Source organism: Coffea arabica, chromosome 8e (genome assembly GCF_036785885.1).
Source record: "Coffea arabica cultivar ET-39 chromosome 8e, Coffea Arabica ET-39 HiFi, whole genome shotgun sequence".
NCBI lineage: Eukaryota > Viridiplantae > Streptophyta > Magnoliopsida > Gentianales > Rubiaceae > Coffea > Coffea arabica.
The window spans coordinates 1,293,984-1,314,671 of NC_092324.1; the positions used below are offsets into that span (position 1 = coordinate 1,293,984).

The window sequence follows — 20,688 nt, forward strand, 5'->3', positions numbered from 1 at the left end:
AGGAGGTTCTAATTTGAAGGGGAAAACACTAGCACTTCATCTGAGGAAGATTACATTTCAGAGTATGCCTTTTAATAAGCAAACAAGTAAACGGACATCAGACATACTGTGGAAACCCGAATCTAAACACAGAGCAAGGCAACTGTTTTACCCAAGATGAGGAATCTTTGGATGAGTCATCCCAGGACAACAACTCTAAGATGACTCATCCTTCTGTATCCAATCCACAAACCATATGACCCTTCACTTTTTTTTTCTTTTAATACCCTTGCAATGTGATAAATAAATCTGGATTGTTGGAAAAATATAAGATTGAGATTTAATGAAAAGAGAAGTAAAAGAAAATTGAGCTCATTAACAGCTAACAGAAATAAAAATATGCAACTAGCAATTCATTGCTGCTTGCAACATTGACCTATTTACTTCAAAAAGTACATTCAAAAGAATAGGGCATGCCATTTCTCAGAATTCAGTTAGTTTTCTACTAGCCCACAGATTTGGGTCAAGTTTGTTCAAGTCTTCTGAAGGTTCTTACCAGGTCAAATCCTACTGGAAGAGTGAAGTGTTTGTCAGAATAGTGATATACAGCTGAAACATTAGGAGGATGGCTGCCAGCACGAGCTATATCCCCAACTGAGATATACCTGAGGCAAGTGGAATTTCATTTGAGATTAACAGAAGCATTAAGACAAAAGTAACATTACCAGTAAAGGCAACTTGCAAAATTTTTAACCTCCCCAAGAATGTGATCCAGATAAAGTAAAAGACTATTCCAAACATGGTCAATTTATGCACACAACATGCAGCAGTCCTAGTTAGTTTCCAGAATTCATAGGATTATACTACTGTTTGGCTTGAAAATATAATTTCTTATTTTGCTCTTTGAGATTAGGACAATATTATAAAATATAATCAATAACGAGCTACAAACGAGAACAGCCATAGTTGTTGGATATGAATACGGAGAAACAAATAATCTGTAGCTGCTAAATTTCCAAATGAAACTCAATATGCTTTTACAACCTAGAACTTCACAAGATGCGCATACTGCATTAGACAGTCAAAGAATATCCACAGCACAAATCCACCTATTCTTTCTACCTGCCTTCCCTGCATTTTGCCTCACTTTACTGCATTCTCAACAAGAATCCTAATTATGTGAAGTGACGTTGCAAAATGATGGGAAGCAAAAAGTTGCATTCCACGGAGCTTTTAGAAGGCTGATCATGACAGGTATACTGTCTACTCAATGGTGAAGTCCAACAGTCAAGCACAAAGAAGTGGAGCCTTGGGGAAGAGGATGATAGCACTCCTACATCCACACTTCTAACTCAACTAATCTAACCTCTCAGCCTGACCCTTCAGTTCCCAAAGGAAGAGATAAAATATCAGGAATGATTCTGAAAACATTGCATTATAGAGTATGTTAACATTCTCCTAGCTTGGCTTCACTTAAAGAGGACGTTATGAGGATAAGCAGAAAGATGCTCCATCTCAAATTCATTATTCTTACATTTCCCTCGAGTCACGCACCAGATCCTATGGATGCATTGATTAGTATAAATCTTATGAGTTTCAGCTGGTTTATAATTTACATCCACAAGTTCCAATGTAACATTTATGTATTCTCTCATCTAAGACGTCATAACAAGTCAAATTAGTTTCATGTGCTACCAGAAGTCCTAGCCTTTTAATAGAAAAAATCTGAGAAAAAGTTCGATGATTACCCATTGGGACAGACTGGTCGCCAAATACTACAAATTCCACCTTCTTCAGATTCCTGAGAGAAAAGGCATTTCATTTAGATAAGTTTGATAGTCACAACCTGTAGACATCATTATCTTAAGATTGACAAGTTTACCTTCTTTTGGCACAAGGTACATCGACCTTTTGATTCTTGTTCACTGCTCCACACCTTCAAAAAGTTCATACAGTGTGTGACAAGTTTACCATCATCCGAAGCAGAACCAGCTAAAGAGAGCTCTGTTGATTTGATCACTGATTTCAAGTGCATATGAGGACCACTTCCAACAGCTTCATTACGGATAGAACATACATGTCTCTGGATAGACGGGACCTGCAAATGGCACAGGCATATCGTATGAAATATGGTATTACTGTTTCCTAGTTAAAATTGATTGACTGCAAGATTTATGACCTTTGACATTTGGTTGCTCGGCTCTGAGTCAGTTCGCTTCCAAAACTTGCGCACCATGGAACATATACTTACAGCCTGAGGCTCTCTTTCGTTTGATTCTTCGGTATTGCACTTTATAACTCTGACAAAGTTCTCTGACCTCTTAAAATTCTTGAGATGGATAATTAAATGAGATGGTATGGGGAAACCAGCTTTTGCCAACTCCAATGCCAATATGTCTTCCCATGGCACATCCCACATGATCTTGCAAGGTTTTTTGTCCATCTTATCAGGGGAGGCACACTTCAGATGTAGAAAAAGCAGAGTATCAAATACAAGATGGCAACAAGAAATGTAGTAATTGACAAAGGGGGGAAAAAAGGAAGTATGAGAGAAAAATGAATGAATGAGGCATTTATCAACCTGTAGCAGCATAACACGTTTGTTAGTTACTAGAACAATCCGTTGGTAGGGCACCACAAAATGAGCCTCATACTGATCCGACCAAGCAAATTTTGATGGCTCTTTAAATATTTCAGTACATCCAAAATGTCGACTTGCCTCCGCAAGGAAAAGTACCATCTACAATGAAGATTCAATGAATCAATAATAAAATTCCATTTTTGATCTACAAACTGATACATGTGAGAATCTACCACACGTCCAAACTTATTTTTTTAGCTCCAGAAGAATATGTGGCATCAGTTATGGAGATAATCATTAGCTTGGAAGAGGCTTATTGTTTATATACTTGAATGCACTGCTACCACAAAACACAGTGCAGTTAATTTCGATTCTTCATCAGGAAAATGATGAGGTAAACATATCTCCATGCTTCAGAAGTTGGCCAACAGTCCCAAAGTTATTATTTCCCTTCTGCAAGGCCTTTGGTACTGACAGAAGGCCAATGCCTCTACATGTTGTGATTTTTGTGAACATATTTAGATCCAAAAAAACTACTCAATGAGATGTAAGGGAGATGTACTTGAAACAATAACCAGATAAACAAATTGACATCTATAATCACAACAGTTATAGCTACCTGACCAACAGCTTCTCTCCTGCAGTACTCTCTAAGTACATTGTCAGAATGAATAGCCCGGGGGTTCCTTATTCTCTGGAAAGAGGTCTTGTTTTGGAGAATATCCAAGCACCTGGAACAGCTTGCACCTATTCCATCAACAGTCAACGAGACAAAGTCTAACGCTCCACTGACTGGCTGTACAATGAATCCTAAGAAAGCTTGACCCAGCCCATGAGCAAGGCCAAGAAGACCATTTTCTCTAGCACTTTCCACAGGCTTTCTTAAAACCCCTGAAACTCCAAAAGCAACTCCTTGTGCAAGAGCTTCTGTTCCCTGAATGATTCCATCACCAACACCACCTATCCTTCTTGACCAAACCTGATTAAATTTAAATTGTTTCTTAGTTCAGAATTGCACGCAGTCAAGCCACTAATAACAAAAAACAATTAAATTGACTACCTGCTTTGAACGCAGTTGCAGAAACTGTCCATCTGTAGAGAGCTCCGCAAAACCTTTGCTAAGAGAAGCTAAAGTTGAACTTGTCATGCCGAGGACATCCACCGAAAAAATCAAATGCAATGGATTATGAATCAAATCTCTCCACAAACGATTTGTAATGGCAGATACGACAGAACTTTTTCTCATGAATCTGCCTCTGCGTATCAATTTTCTCAGATGGATCTGAAATAGAAGTATGAAGTAAAAAATGTTTAAAATTGTCAGCCATATCCCTTTATTCAGTTCTAATAGCAAATTTCATCAATCTGCCAATCCAAGGGGAGTTCAACAAGTCATTGGTAAAGGAAAGCAGTTTTAAGGTTTCATATAATCGCTTCATGAGTTTGTAAGGGGAATTTTGCACATTATATACATCTATGTCAAACGTTATTATGTTTGTCTATACAAATAGAAAAACAGGGCAAAGTGCAGCCACTAACATTAACAAGTTTGTCATTTTGGTCACTGAGTAATATTTAGTCTCATTATGGTCGCTATAGAATGTTTGATCTTCTGATGCATTCTAATTTAAGTTATACACATTCTGTGTGGCAAATTTTTGTCAGATCATTCCTTAATTGTTTTTACTTCTTATTTATTCTCTGTCCCTTCCTTGGGCGGTGGCTGCATAGGATTAGCATTTCAGGGAGGAAGAGGGAAAAGAGACAAGTAATGAACACACGAGGAAAAAAAAAATTGAGACAAAAGATTAAAAAGATGGAAATGATAACAAGATGATACAAGAATAAAAAAAATGACGGTGAACATAATTGCCCACCATAAAATGCACAAGAATGAACCAGGGACCTTACCACTGTGACAAACAGAATAACTTAGGAAATTGGTAAGCAACCAAGATTGTAAAGTTGGTTGGCCAGAAAGAGACAGAAGATTATTGACTATGAAAACGGAATATTTTAGAATACCCCATATAACTACAGATGAACATGCATGAGATGATATACAATACACATATGCATCAGATATGATTCGGTGGTGAAACAGATGAAGAGTATGAAGAGTTTTATGTTGCAGCATTTCTTTCCCACCCAAAAAACAAAAAAAAAAAGATCCAAAAAATATCAAATTTACTAACTCATCACCTAATGGTTCTGGAAGCAATTGATAAATACCAGCTTGAGGTTGACATTATGAATGCTGTTCAACTCATTAACATCTCAAGGAACATACAAGTAATCTATACAAACATATACACATATGAACAGAGCTGTTCGATAGCTGCATCAGTGTATATTGTCCAGTGAATGAGGTATAGGAAATCAACTGCATTGAGTGTCATACACTCTCTCACTTTATGTATACCAATTCGTAAGTCCACCAAAAGTCACATGAAAAGAAAGGAGAAGAAGAAGGGAATCGATAGGTGAAAGGTACACACACAGAAGACTTCCGAATGGAAGGAGTAGCTCATATATTTCTAGGAAAATAAATTCACATATCATGCTCACCAAAAAAAGAAAAAAAAATCACATACCAGTTGAAAATGAAACAACTGACCTGAATTTTGAATGCATTTCCAACAGCTGTAAGTATGGGACTCCACACACCAAGAACTCCTGGTGGTCTTTCGGCAGGACTAGTTTCCAAAGACACCTTCAGTCTTACTTCTGAAATGTCAATAAGGCTGCAAAAATGTCAAAGGACGTTGGCACGTTGCATCAATATCATTTACTAAAAACTTTCTTGACACAAAAACATGGTGCTGCAATTGAGAAACAAGGTATGAACTGATCAAGAGAATGCAAAAAAAGAATGTTGTCATGTCCTAACAACATCAAAATGCTTAATCTGTAAGAAATGAGAGTGAACATTCATTTAAGTTGTCAAACACCAATCAAGTTTGGCTCAACTTCTTCTCACTTGGTGCAACAAACAGTGGGCAGGGAGGATTGAACCCAAGACTTATGCCTAATCTAATACAACAGTGGCTTACCACCGCATCCAAAAGTTCTTTGGAAGCCATAAAGTTCATCTATGACCAACCATTACCTAATTTGGAAACCTCCAAAAAGCAGAGTTTACAAGAAAGAGCAAAGTTACTTAAGCCACATTTTTCCCCTTCTGCCTAGGAAAGAAAAGAAGAGAAAGGCAGAAAGCCCAAAGAATCTTTTAGTGTCTTTTCTTTAATGCCGCTATACCACTTAGTGGACTTTGGGCAGATTAACCCTGCAAAAGTACTATTTGAAGTTGGAGGAGGAAAAGAAAAATGGTTAATCCTTCATTCATCTGCCTTTTACTTATAAAAAATGTAAGATCGTTCAATTGAGGAATCACAAGTCCTTAAGATTAAGGACAGATGTTTGTCAATAACTGCTAGCATAAAAGTTTCCGGTCTCACCAAAAGCTATATGAAGAACACGATTAAACTTATTCCTAGCTACATGAAGAGCACGATTAAACTTATCCCAAAGCTGCAGAGAAGAGGTCTCTATTTTTTCGCTGCTCTCGCGCTAGTGCTTTCTTTACATTCATCAGGGAAGGTATAATACTTTTGACCCTTAATAACTTCCTAACTAATTAAATTGAGCTTTTTTTTAATTAAAGAATGTTTACCAAATATGATGAACCAAAGAGGTACTTGTTATTATTCCACTAAAAGCAACAAATATAAGACATAAAAGCACCTCTTCACAGGAAACCAGGAGATACACTGTGCATGGCAAAGGGACACTAGCCATCATATATACAAATCACACATACACCAACTATTCGATACGAAAAGCTTATCCTTGGTTTCTTTATCTCTTAAATTGGAGAATAATTGTTACATATGACGTTAAATTCCATGAGAGCAAAAGAGCTGTGAGGTCTCATGAAGGAACAAGAAGGATCATAGAAAGTAAGATACTTACTCTATACGTATTTCAGGATCTACTTGGGTAACACTGGAACTCTGATTAACACGATCCAGTTGCAGACTACTGTAGAAACCTATATATGCCCAAATAATAGGTTCATGAATGTTAAGCCTCCAACACTTGTCAGTTACCTATCACATAAGCAAAAGGTTTAGTTAGCTCCTGGATTGTGTAGCCTCTTACAGAAGCAAATTTATGTGGTTGAAGAGTTTCCAGGTTGATAAGGATATATTACCCGTATATAGACATATGGATAGATCTGAATTCCGTTCTGACTTTTATTGCTGACAGTCACAGTCATTTTGAACACTGGATGGCTTGCATCACTGGTTTGCTCAGGTGCAAGCAGTACAGGCATCAATGTCAGCGGGAGCTGATTGTCGAGCTGCAAATAACCCAATATGAGTTTGAACCTGGCACAGATGAGGAAGAAGGTCAGCTTAATTTGTTAACAGAATTTTACTCATCAAAGGATATTAATATCAAAGAAAGTTATACACCTGATCACAAGACACATTGATATCTGAATGGGATGGTTAGTTAAAAAAAAAAAGGCGGGTAGAGGAAAAGGGATTTTCAATTTATATATGCACAAATCAAGGCCATTCCCTTACTAAATAGAATTTTTTCTTTTGAGTTTCAAATTTGCAATTAGTGATATAATTGCAGTCATGTACAGAAAAGTGTCTAAAAATTCTATCACACAGAAATATGTAAATATATTGCTCTAAATTCCAAAAAGATATAAGCAAACTATCTAAATTAAAGGTCACTCTCAGTTTTTCCCGTCAGATTTTATTGAATTACAATTTACTACTTAGGTTTAAACATTAGGATTTAGGCAGATTGCCAATCTTAACCATTTCAATTAGATACTTGAAAGTCTTATAGCTTAAAATGGGGAATGAAAATTAATGGAAAATCGTTTAAAACGTCCCTCACATTTAATCAAATGAATTTTTACGTCCTTCACTTTTAAAATATTAACTTTGTGTCCCTTACAAAATTTGGTTCTAACCTAAGTTTCCGATTACATTTTAGCCTAAAATCATCATGTGACCCACATGCAATCATTTTCCATGTACAAAAAGGTCAGATCTCACTTTTTAGTTGCGAAAATGAATATGGATTTAGTCAAATCTCACTTTTCAGGGAAAAATGATTATTATTCAGTATACTACTCTTTTAGGGACAAAAATAAATATAAATCCGGTCATTTATTTAACTACAAATGGGATCTAACCTTTTTGCCTCTACAAAAATGACCGTGTATAGGCCACGTGATGGATTTAGGGTAAAAGGTGGCCGAAGACCTAGGTTGGGACTATATTTTACTGACTCGATTTTACAAGGGACATAAAGTTACCATTTTAAAAGTGAAGGGCAAAAAAAATTTATTTGGCAAAATGTGAGGGACGTTTTGGATGATTTTCCCAAAATTAATGAAGTATAATTGCCTAGTACTAGAAAGAAAGAACTCTCGCTGATAAACCAACACATACATGAGTAGGGAAGTAGCAACTAAGCAGCCATTACACATGATACACAGTCCACTATTAACAATTTAACGAATAATCATAGTGGCATAGTATATATGCGGCTGTTCAGCAAAGCAGCATATCAACCTGAGCATGGATTTAGTTAGAAATCTTAAATTTCCTTCAAAGCAACAATTTGACAAAAAACAAGTAAAGTTTATATAAACAAACAAAAGTATGAAAATATCTGAACCTGCTTGTGGTCCCACCATCATAACCAGTTGAATAAGATATGAAAACTCGCTCCAAGTACAAGTAGGAGAGTTCTTTTGGTGTATGATCAACAACAGAAACTCCAACAGCTTGCATCTCAACTATAAGTTCTAAAGGAGATGCATGGTCCTGCATATTGCTCTCTATGTGAGAATTTCCAAGACTCTCCACATGAATTGCAGACCTGCTCCCCTCCCTTGAGAGTGATAAAGTCATCTCATCTAAAAACCTAGCAACTTTAAGATCTCCCAGATCTAAAACATGGAAAAGCAGGCCTAATCCGTCACCTTCAGTGTTTAAACCTGACTTTTCTAAGTTAAATTTGCGAACTGTAGTACTATTTCCCTCCTGAATCTCCGCATCAATAAACTTTTCACCATATGGATTCTCCCAAGAGAAATTAGAGGTTGAAAGAGGGCATAACTGAATCCATGCATCATCACCAAATCCAGATTGATGGATTCTCATCATCTTCCTCCTTGTTCTATTCTCGACCCTGAAAATGAAAAAGCATCAGAACTAATCTGAGACAAATAAAAAGTATGAATTTAAAATAAAACAGAATGAAGCTGCTTGAGGTAATCAACTAGCAGATTTCGTTAAAATTACAAAATTTTCACAACTAAATAGGTACCTTATAGGACCATTCAGTGACCCACAGCGAAATACAACAATAAAACGAGATCCCTCCTCATAACCACGGATTTCAGTTCTCAGAAATCTACATGTACCGTCACCTTTCCTCATCACCAGAGAGATGGTGTCCTCCTCTGCTACTTGAAAAGGAAACGACCAGTTTGTATCATCTAATCTTACCTATCCAACAGACATGCGATATATATAATATGTCAGCTGTGAAGCAAAAGATATGGCAAAAGAGATGAAATGAAGAGAGATTTAATATCGACAAGAAAATGACTACCATTGCAACTAAGGAAAAATCAAAGGCAGTGTGCCTTAATTAGTACTTTATCCATATATAGAAAATTATCCACAATCTAATTTGTTAATGTTTTTCGTGCCTCATCTCACTTCCTCGTGAAATTCTAGACATAATTGAGTACATGAATATGCAGTAAGTACCACATGCATAATCAAGCCTTGCACACTCATATACTGCTTGATTTTCCTATTTGTTTAAAGGGAAATTTGTCAAATTGGTCCCTAACATTTGTCAAAAAACTTTTTTAGTCCCTAACATTTAAAATCAGCCAGAATTGTCCCTAACATTTAAATTATGACCCATTTTGGTCCCAATGCTCGTATTTGCTCATTTCTCCGACTGAAAATAGCACGCCTCTCTCACGTGGGTATATTTTCAACGGCAAAACCGGAAAACACACTTCATTTCTAGTTGAGTAAAGCCATCTTATCTTCATATTTCCCCATTTGTGTCCTAATTGCCTCACTAAAAGAACGAAATTGAAGAGGAAAAACCCGGCTGCAACTGGATGGCTGTGTAATGGAGGAAAAATTGCAAGAAAATGTGAAGAAGAAACTGACATTTTGATCCAAGTACTTGTTGATCCAAGTACCAAATATGTCACACTTGCCAGGTCAGTAGTAGAGTCAAAGTTCAAAGCTTTCTCCATTGCCAGCATAAAATAACCACCAGCATCGGCAGCTGCTACCCCCCTCACCTCCCACCACCTCTAGCCCTGCCGCATCACTTCCCACACCACTATCCTCATCTTCCTCCCTCCCCTCTCCCTCTCCAGTAGCAATTCTCATTCCGCCCCCACTAGCATGCAATTGACCCAGCCCTTGCTTCTTTAACCAATTGTCCAACTTCATTTGGCCCCATCTTCTCAATCAACCTGCTGCCCCCCTTATCACCTCATAAGGCTCTATCTAACCACCAATACTGCCACTGTCATCAAAAATCCAAGCTTTGGAGCCTTGGCTAGACTTGCCTCTGCCTCCTAGGGCTTTAATTGAGCCTGACTCATATTACCAGCTGCAGCAACAGCGCCGCCCTCTTTCCCCTCTCCTGCCCCGAACTAAGAGTTATGTAATAAATTTTATTTTTTACCAATGTGTTTAATATGTCAGCTTCTTCTTCACATTTTCAATGGGGAAATATGAAGGAAAAATGGCTTTACTCAACCGGAAATGAAGTGAGTTTTTCGATCTTGCCCTTGAAAATATGCCCACGTGAGAGAGGCGTGTTATTTTCAGTCGGAGAAATGAGCAAATACGAGCATTAGGACCAAAATGGATCATAATTTAAATGTTAGGGACAATTCTGGCTAATTTTAAATGTTAGGGATTAAAAAAGTTTTTTTGGCAAATGTTAGGGACCAATTTGGCAAATTTCCCTTGTTTAAATAAACAATATGCAAGTAAATACATAAGCTTGCAAACACTTAGCTATATTACCATATGCTTTGCATAAGTGCAGATTATCAAAGATAGGCATATAACAAGCCAAATAAATCCCATTATGAGCAAACTGATTACCATAGTATTCTACAGAGTGCAGATTATTAAGGATCGGCATATAACACCAAGTAAATGCAACTACGAGCAAGCTGATACAGCTTTTGAGAAGATAAATTACTTTAAGAGTTTGTAGATCTTCAGCATGTAATAAAATATCAGATCTAAGCGAACTAATAAATGTTCCCCGAAAATCTTACAGTAAGAACCTTTCATTTGATAATAAAAGCAGTTGAAATCAATATAAAATCTCTCTCTCTCTCTCTCTCTCTCTCTCTCTCTCTCTCTCTCTCTCCGGGAGTGGAAGTGCATGCATATCGATGGAGAATACACAATTTTTATTCTTTACTTCTTAGTATATATTGATGAAAGCAAATGCTGTACTAATTTCTTGATTAGATCTCAACAAGCAAACAAGCAACCAGAATTTCTTGCAAGTGATGGAGGAAAATCATGAATCAAGATATCATTGAACATGTCAGATCCAATCTAAAAGATATTCACCTACCTGAAGTTCCATTGGTCGACCAGCTTCACGATATACAAATGATACTCTTTCATCCGTTGCATGCAAAATCTTTGGTTCATCTTCACTGCTTAACTTGATGAATATGTTTTGACCAAGTCTGTTTGTGAATGTTATATAGGGACGAATGAAGATGACCTGCCAAAAGAAATGGTAAATTCCAGAAAACAACAATGCTTAGATCAGATGTGTGGAAGTTTTGAGTAACCTTTGTTGGGATAGACAGGAAGGTGCAAGGTTTTGAAGATATAAACAGCCGCATACAATTGCCGTCGCTATTGTAAGCACACAGGTCCACAGATCCATCCTACAAATGAAGAAGGAAAAAGGTGAAACGGTCGTCAACTTAAAGGCAAAAAAGTAACCACAATCAATATAATCTACCATGTCATTGAGGGGAGAAAGGTCCTTGACCGGCCCGAAATGCTCTTCTCCAGATTGACTTGCTGATGCCGAGAGTCCCAACAATTTGAAATTCAATGCAGAAGCAATTGTATGACCTTCACATAGTTCCTCGTCAGTGATTTCCTCAAGGATCACTTCACTGCTCTTTTTTGACTTAAAAGGAAAAGGTATCTTTCTTGATGGACTTTTGCCCCCAAAGTTTACCAGCCTAAATGTTAGTGGAGGGCATCTGGCAATGGCAAGCCAACAAGGCGAATAAACTTTAATGACCTTAGACTGCACAAGCCCTTCTTCGGTATCATTTTGTTCAAGAATGAGTTGAACAGTCCTGCACCAAAATCACATGAGAGATCAAGAATCAAGAATAAGCAATTGAAATTTCTTGCAGATACAGAAAAGGAAGGGTTAATCATTGCACAACGATGGCTGAGCACAAACTCAAACCTTCCAGAAAGTGAACTTCTTAAGCTAATAGTTTTTGAAGGTTCCCTGCTAGGATGAGATATTAGGACAGCCTCCTGCAAAGACACAGTGATTAGTCAGAGAAAACATATACCTTGTCAGTGAGACATTAATTATGCACTGGGCAGAAAATTAGTAATAAAAATAAGGGGGCAGAAGCAACCAACTTGCATGGGTAGCCATCCTTTTTGTGGAAGCAATGATAAGTACAAAGGATTTCTTATGTCAACATTATATATCTTTACAGTCTCTCCAGGTTTAAATACTCCTCTATAACAGTTAAGACAATGACCACTGCTTTGCATCTCCAGAACAGAAAATTCAGCTGAAAGAGGCAGATAGTTGGTGATAGATACAGGTGACTTGACCACAATGCTCCAGTCTTTTATAGGATAAGAGTTCTTGTCCTTTGCAATCTCTGTTCCTAGTATCTTCAAACAAAACCAGATACTGTGTGAACCATTAAACGAGGTTCCACTAATCTCAGGGCAATGCAAGAGTTTCTCTGTCTCTTTGAGAGTTGAGACACAAATTTCAGTATTTTCTTTTGGCGTACCAACATCCTTTAATTGACTAGGCCTATCCATTACAGAACTCCAAGCATAATCTCTTGAGTTTTCGATATCCAAAGGCCTCAATTGCAGTATATAGGATGCAGACTGTGTCAGGCCAGAAAGGGGAACTGAAACAACTTCACCAGGTCTAATGATACCAACAGATATTTGTGACATAAAATCCCCTGATATGCGCTTTCTATGCCTAATCCATCTCCTTTGCCTAGCATAATTGACAGACTTAAGTGGATTGTATGACTCGGGCCACTTCAGATGCTGAAAATCTGGAGCATAAACCCATCCATCAGCTGTTTGGACAGAACTTTTATCAACATGCCATTCATCAATCCATTCCCAGCCTGATGGCAACTCGTCTCCCAGTGCTCCCTGTATAACTTTGGATGTTAATATTCACCCCAGGACTTCAATTTAGAGTCCAACAAAAAATCATTCTAGTTTGACAATACAAAAGAAAAAGATAGAAAGTTACGACTCTAATATGTTTACGAATTATCAGCAGCACAATATACATTCAGAAATTCAGGACTTGATTATCAAGCTTATGCTCTGACTATCTCATTGAGAAAAAAAATCCAAACTACAAAAGCAGAGAATTTATAAAGCAAATTGCAAGTTCACCCAAATAAACACTATAGTATACTGAAAATCTGATGGCTGTATGATTTGACCAGTGAAAACATCATTTTAAATGTCTCAAATGGATAGTGGAAATTATTCCTGCTGCTTCAGCAGCATATTCTTACTATAATTAACCTTTATGCTCTATAAACTCTTTGGGTTTCATTTGGAAGGTGAGGTTTCCTATATTGCCGACTCTAGGACAAATGAATCTGATGTGAAACAGTTTGTTTAAGCATAATCATTATGATCTTTTGGTTCTTGATCTGAAATCAATATTACCCACCCCCTCTTCCCCCCCCTCCCCCCCCAAAAAAAAAAAGAAAATAAATAAAAATGGATTTGAGATAAAGACTACAAGAAAAAGGTATATTTCCATCCCACCCTGCAGGAGCCAGAGATTTTTTGCTGAGGCAAATTACTTTTAACTCTAGTTTAAGTTCATACCCTTGGAGGCCAAAGAGACAGCGAGCTAATTGCTTAATGAAATTTTAACAATGCACTTTGTAAATCAAATCAAATAGTACTTGAAAAACAATTGTTAAAGAGAAAAATTAGAACTCAAATAAGATATTTACCTCAAGGGAATCCAGATTTTCAACCCAACCAACAGCTGGGTTATATTGTTCATTTTCAAAAAACTCATCTGTCACAAATTGGTTTCTTTCTCTAGTAACCACCATTTTTTCATCCTCTCCAGGCATATTCTTCTGACTTGAAGCCGAAAGCTTCAGGCACAAATCTAGTACAATATCAGTATCATTACGAACTGAAACCATGGATCTGATGATAACATATCTGTTGCTATCATTAACACTAACTTCACTGGCAACGAGGCTATTGCCAAACTGCCAACAAGCAGCAGGTGCTGCATAGTTTAACCTAACTATAGTCCACGGTCCTCCTCTAGTTGGACTAATCTCAATAAACCCGGATCTTCTATCTCCAGTTAATGATTTTTCTCCATATTTAACTTCTGATTTAGGTGATAAGAGCACAGAGCATCTTATCCTTCCAAATGTTTTCTTCAATGTCTCACCAACCTGGGAAGACATGTAAGCCAGAAATCAAATATATGAATATAAAAACATTGACCAAGTCATCAAACTTCTGCTCAACTAGAATTAATCACACCTTAGGTGCTGCTGAGGACAACTGTAGCCAAGTCAGCTCAGCCAAGCTATTGAAGTGGTAGTTGGCTTGAGATGTGGCTATTTGCTCCAATGGAGATGAAAAATAACCAACTTCATCACCTGCAAAGTAAAAGCACATGTGTTAACTAGAAAGCAAGTGTAAGGTGTTAAAGCGGCTACTTGGCCTATTGGGAGCTTTTGGAATGAACTTTGCAGTGAGGCAAGAGGAAGTCAAATTTAGATGTTGAAAGAAAAAACCGATCCTTTCTTTTTGGATCATTCTACGCTGTTGGGAGGGTCCCACGAGACATCACCTATAATAGAATAGCCTTGGGCGCTATACCAATGCCAGTGTTGGTGTAATGACAGTCTTAATATAATGCATATGTTAGAGAATGAAGCAGAAACATATGTTGGACCATAATAAATTAGAACTAGCTGATAATCCTGACTGTTAGAGAACAAGTTATCATCAAACTTTACAAGAAGAAGTATCAAGCCATTGATGAGGGTATTTATATGAGAAAAGGGGAGATAAAAAAAATCCAAACAAAAACATGAAAGACCATCAAGACACATATAAAGTAACAAGTCACTAACAAAAGCAAGCATTTACAAGAAAAAAGGGGATTAAACAAAGATTTCCATTAGGAATAGCCAGTCCCATAGCAATGAAAATAACAGGATCATCTCAAATTTGGAAAGAAATTCTCTTTCTAGGTTTAGACAAAATGACATTATTTCTTGCATTACTAAATGAATGCATATTTTAAGCTACCATTTGATGAAATTTCACTTAGGCTATGGTTTGTGAAATCAAGTGAGCACTAGCTACTTGTCATCCATCCAGTAAGTTTTCCATACTGACAAAGCACACCAGAATAAGTTTCACCATTTGCCAATTAGATGACGAGGTATATTTTGTTTTGAGCAGAACGCTTCTAGTCAAAATGACAAGGTGACAAATAATAATTCAACCAGTCACCTTGGTACCATCCTTAATGTTAGCCAGGAAACCATTATCAACAAAACATTTTGGAAATGCAGAATTTATGGAGAAAAAGGTAAAATCCCTTCGACCTTCAATTGTATATCATCTATAATTACTCTCTCCCTGTCAGAACCAATTTCTCATAGACCTTCCTCCTAGAGGCCTGAGAGCATTCATATTTATTTGGGTAAAATACACTAAGCCCCCTTGTAGTTTTGGTTATAGTCATAAAGCCTCCTCATTCTTTAGAAACTTGCAAAGAACTCCATTGTGGTTTGGACTAATTCAGGCAATGAATGGAAATAGTCCAATTTGACAGAAAAATATAAAATTCCTATATTAACCCTATTTTCAAACTATACTAAAAGTCAATTCAGGGTTTAATTAAGATTTTAAAAACTTTCTTAGTTCGTTTAAGAAGAAAGTAAAATTCAGAGGTTCATTTAAAAAATTCTAAAAATTTGTTGTCTTCTCCAATGACGATGATGTTCAGAATCCATTGCCTTTGTCTTTGTTTTTTTTCCTTTTTTTTTTCTGTTTTCCTTTCCCTTCCATTTTCTTTTCCTTTTCTTCCTTTCTTCAGCTAGCCTACATCACCTTGCCACTTCTGTTCGTCACCATCATCACCGTCACTGTGGCTGCTGTGGTCACCACCTTCGTCGTCATCTTCAGCACCACCGGGTCTCAGATTTCATCTAAATTCATATAATTTCATGCCTTTTCATGTGAAATTGGTGACAAATAATCCTTACATGGCTCCTAAGGATCATCCTAGTACCAATATCATAAGATCTGGTGGTGATTTCATGAAACAAATAGATTAAACCCATTTTTATTTTAATCTTGTTCTACTACTTTTTGGCCACTTTCAGCCAAATCGGATACCAGAATGAGATATATGTAATAAATAGAGTTTGGGATAAAAATTTGGTGAAGTTTCAACAATAAATTGTAGCAACCAGCGGCAGTGGTAGAGGCGGTGGCGGCAACTAACGGTGGCACACCTCCATCTCTACTTCTGGTTTGCTGCACCAGTAGGTGGAAGAGAAAGGAAAAAAATAAAGAACAAAAAAAAAAAGAAAAGTAAGATTAACAAAGGCCAGTGGTGACTTTGCTTCTGCTTTGCTGCTCCAGATGGAAGGGGAGAAAGATTGAAAAAAAAAAGAGGAGGAGAAGAAAAAAGACAAAAAAGAAGACTGAGGGATAAAAGAAAAGAAAATGAAATGTAAAATTGCCAAATTATCTTTGATATATTGTTATCACAGTCGCTTGTCAAGCTGGTATAATTCACTTCCATCAAATTGGATGATTTCTGTCTCTTTTTTCAAATTAGTCCAAACTACAAGGGGGTTCTTTGGGAGTTCTTAAACAATGAGGAGGCTTTATGACCACAACCCAATACATAGGGAGGCTTAGTGTATTTTACCCTAATTATTTTGATGACACTCTTAGGATAACTTTGTACAATGGATAAAATATTAAAAAAATGAATCCACCAACAAAAATGAATCTATGTAAGTTCAGTTCATTTTCCACATAATAAGACTAACGCGAGGTTAGGCAATTGCCACCTCATAAATTTTTGTACATCTAGGTGTACATGTCTGCATATATATCTGGTTATTGGCCACGAAATAGGACTACCAAAGCTTAGGCAATCTGCCACCTCTTATATTTGTATATTTATCTACGTAATTGTAGTAATGTATAGGGGGAGGCACATTGTACACACCAGACATGCATACAGTTTGGATCCATAAGTTGCCAAACCAGCAAAGATTCACAAGGAAAGCAACAAAAAGACTAAAGGAAAATATACATTAAACATCACCCAAAAAGAAAAAAGAAAAGATACCTTTCCCCGTCTCAGTCACTATCATTTCAACCATGTAGCAATCCTGGTTAATAGATCAACAGCAAGGATTGTCAGGCAGCCACAAAAAATTAACAAGAAGATTTTGCAAAACTTGCATCTGAAAAGAAAAGCATCTGGAAGGCCACAGGATAAATATGTTGAAGATACAAAAGAGAGAAAATCATGATGATATATCTGAAAAAACAGTTTGTATATGCCAAACTGCAAGCACGTCTGAAAGCCTAATACAAAAAGAGAGAAAACCATGACAATATATCTGAAAAAGCAGTATATGTCAGATTGCAAGCACGTCTGAAAGTCTAATACTATCGCAAGTCAAACAAGTACATGAATTTTGAAAATTAGGACAAATTTAATTTGATGAGGTTCCTCTATTTCATCAATCATCAGAAACATGAGAAGTTCCAAAATTAACACGAGAGAGAGATTCAGAATCGAATTTCACAAAAATGAATAGTATTTCACATGATATAATCATTGATAGACTCACTATCAACTTGAAGCTATTACAAAAAACTGTTGAGTTCTATTAACTACCAACCCCAATTCGAGACACTTATCCAAAAACCTAATACATAACGTACTTATTATAAAAAAACAACATAATACCCCAAAACCTACGTGAAACCTCCTGCAAAAACACCCTTATCCAAAAAGCTAATACAAAGAACTATTATGGCCTCAACCTCCTTTTGTATTTACTCTTCCCTGAGCATTTTTGCTTACCTAAGAAATACGTGAAGCAAAAGTGCACACTCTTTTGAGATGGAACGTGAATGCCCATGAGAGCAAAATGGGACTCTGTCCCATGCAAGTGTTACAGCTTTATAATGGAAGGTTCTTCATGTTTGTCCCATGCAAGTGAAACTCATATATTCTCTTGTTTGTCATCATCTTAAGGTAAGGCTTATTTCAGCTACCACATTCTCAAATCTCAAAGCATCACATAGAAAAAAGCTTTTGTACATGACTACAAGCCTGTTCCATTAGAAGTATGGACTCCATAAATCTATTACACAAAATTCCGCGCCTAAAGAATTTTTTTATTATTATTATTTAATTTTGCCTAAAGTAATTTCAGAGAAAATTACAGAAACAAAAATTGCTGCTATGAATAGGAATATAAGAATTTCAAGTTTATCAGAAAGCAATGTAAAGGTGTGTATGGATGACAGAATGACTCTGGGTAATTAAGGCATAATTTTGCACATGAACTCCTTTGTGGACCTGGTTAGGAATAATTCATCCGCTGCTGTTGCCATTTTCTCTGGAGGGACAAATATTAAGAAGCTATTTGAAATGGAGGAGTGACTAAGGCTGAAGTTGTGGCTAGACAGAGAAATGTAAAGATTATTAAGGAACCTGTTCTTGTATTTTTCAGATGTCTAAAAGCCAACTATGGAACAGTGATTGCTGAAAAAGCTGTTTATGAAATTGAAATGATTTTTTGTTTTTAAACGACAAGGCAACAAATGTTTTGATAAACACCTTAAAGGCAGCTTCTCAGAATCAACTTCTTCAGCTGAAAAAAAGATGATAGCAGAATCCAAAAGCAAAACAGAACACCCCTATACAGCTTTTTGCCTAGCAAAACTATAATCAGCATATCTTAAGCAACAGAGACCCGGCATTAAAGCAAACTGGGAATTCAGAATTGACTGGAACTTATTCCTTGTGAATGAATTAACAGTTTTGCAGCAGAAGTGCTGTTTCTTAAATAGAACTGTATAGTATTGTGTTTTGTGCATCCTTCTTTATCAATATAATAAAAACATTATGAGTTTAAAAAAATAATAATAATAATTATGAAGATAGGAACACGATTCATAAGCTAAAAGATTCATACTTAAAAATTTATGAGCCTGTAATATGATTTCTATATACCGACCGTTGAAACAATTTTGAAGAAAAATACTTCATTCCACTTCACAATTTCAACATCAGAAGAGCTATCTGAGCCAGTTCCACAAGTTCGTGCACTTTGTCGATTCGGTTGTAATTCACCAGCTTGGCTCTGGTTTGGAATAAGATGGACTGCAACAGCATATTGGTTGGAGGACAAACTTTCAAATTTTGGGAGCTGCATTTAAACACGCATGAAGCAAACATCAAAACCAAAAATGACACATTGAATTAAACAAAATCTAAGAATTCATAGAAAATAAGCTTGTTCAGACGTTCAAATTCTGCACCCTTTGAGCTAAGATGTCCAGTCATAATCACCTTAAAGATCTCTAAACAACTCCATTAAAACAGATTTCAGCTGAGTACTACAGAAGGATGTGTCTGTTTTAACACACTACAATCCACCAATTCAATTTAGTTATGGGTAACATGGCACACAGTACAATCCACCAAAGGAGGATGCATGAAATGGAGCAGTAATACATAAAAGCCCATTTAAGAGGATGATATGCTGTAAAAACTTTCTATAGGCTGTTATATTTTCTGCAATTGATCATCATTTTTATGTTCCACTCAAAGGCGGCTTTTGCTTCTGGAGATTCTTTTATGTAACAATTGAGTACGATGGTAAAGCCTTAAAATGTATCAACAATCTTGAGCTTATATGGACTTAGGAGACTTGATAACCAAGTCAATAGTGTAGCTCTCTAGGGAGAGCCAGAGGTCTTTCACCAGAGCAAAAAGCAACACATTTGGACCATACAATGCCCAACCAAGAAGAACAACAGATTAGCTTTAGTTCTTATTACTGAATATGGATAGGTGTTGTACTGAAAAAGGAATCGGCTTCAAACTACAGCACAAAGCAATTTTAAGAAACCATGGAAGATAATAAAAGAAAATGTTGTAATGAGTGTATTTTTGATTGGATTGTTACTTTTTAAAACTACAAAGCAATTTTAACGTAAAGAACCATAGTTTATAAAAAGTGTAAGAAAAAAATATCTCATGGAGCTATAGTAAAGAGCAACCTCTGCCTCTGCAATTATGATAGTCACCATTTGTGTGAGCTTCTGACACAGATTTCCATTTAAATGAGAATCTAACATATTCTTTGACACTGGCACTTTTAATGGCTTTCTCTCTCCAGAAGGCATCTTAATGATGTTGGAAAGGCCCTTGACATCAGCAACTCGGATAAAAATGTCCTGACCGAGTTTGTTTTGTGGAATAAGATAGTTACTCTTTCTGTGATGCATATCAATGATAGCTCCTCCTTTTGGAGAAATAGCTTCCTGTTGAATAAAGCCAAAAAAGAAAAAACAAGTACGATAAATATATACAACATAAAACCTCGTCCATCATGGAATACACCTACTTGAGTTTTGTTTATGAAATAAAATGCTCCATCTGATAATCATACCATACTTTTTTTCAAGACAACCTAAACCTAGTAAAACTTCAAAAAT

The 20,688-nt window shown here is 36.5% G+C and overlaps 1 protein-coding gene across 1 annotated transcript in view; it reads right to left on the reverse strand.

Annotated features, from left to right (window-relative positions):
* The window catches only part of LOC140012959 (uncharacterized), a 36,297-nt gene that overhangs the window by 6,109 nt on the left and 9,500 nt on the right, over positions 1-20,688 (reverse strand). Inside the window, exons 16-37 of the mRNA XM_072061685.1 lie at positions 20,251-20,514; positions 19,203-19,394; positions 17,294-17,336; positions 14,449-14,567; positions 13,893-14,357; positions 12,289-13,062; positions 12,104-12,177; positions 11,639-11,987; positions 11,463-11,561; positions 11,237-11,392; positions 8,924-9,105; positions 8,270-8,785; positions 6,774-6,951; positions 6,533-6,669; positions 5,178-5,304; positions 3,621-3,842; positions 3,180-3,539; positions 2,561-2,719; positions 2,159-2,440; positions 1,862-2,077; positions 1,728-1,780; positions 536-644 (exon numbers count right to left, since the gene is read on the reverse strand). Of these exons, the coding sequence (XP_071917786.1) occupies positions 536-644; positions 1,728-1,780; positions 1,862-2,077; positions 2,159-2,440; positions 2,561-2,719; positions 3,180-3,539; positions 3,621-3,842; positions 5,178-5,304; positions 6,533-6,669; positions 6,774-6,951; positions 8,270-8,785; positions 8,924-9,105; positions 11,237-11,392; positions 11,463-11,561; positions 11,639-11,987; positions 12,104-12,177; positions 12,289-13,062; positions 13,893-14,357; positions 14,449-14,567; positions 17,294-17,336; positions 19,203-19,394; positions 20,251-20,514 (5,076 nt within the window). The remainder of the gene's footprint in view (positions 1-535; positions 645-1,727; positions 1,781-1,861; positions 2,078-2,158; positions 2,441-2,560; positions 2,720-3,179; positions 3,540-3,620; positions 3,843-5,177; positions 5,305-6,532; positions 6,670-6,773; positions 6,952-8,269; positions 8,786-8,923; positions 9,106-11,236; positions 11,393-11,462; positions 11,562-11,638; positions 11,988-12,103; positions 12,178-12,288; positions 13,063-13,892; positions 14,358-14,448; positions 14,568-17,293; positions 17,337-19,202; positions 19,395-20,250; positions 20,515-20,688) is intronic.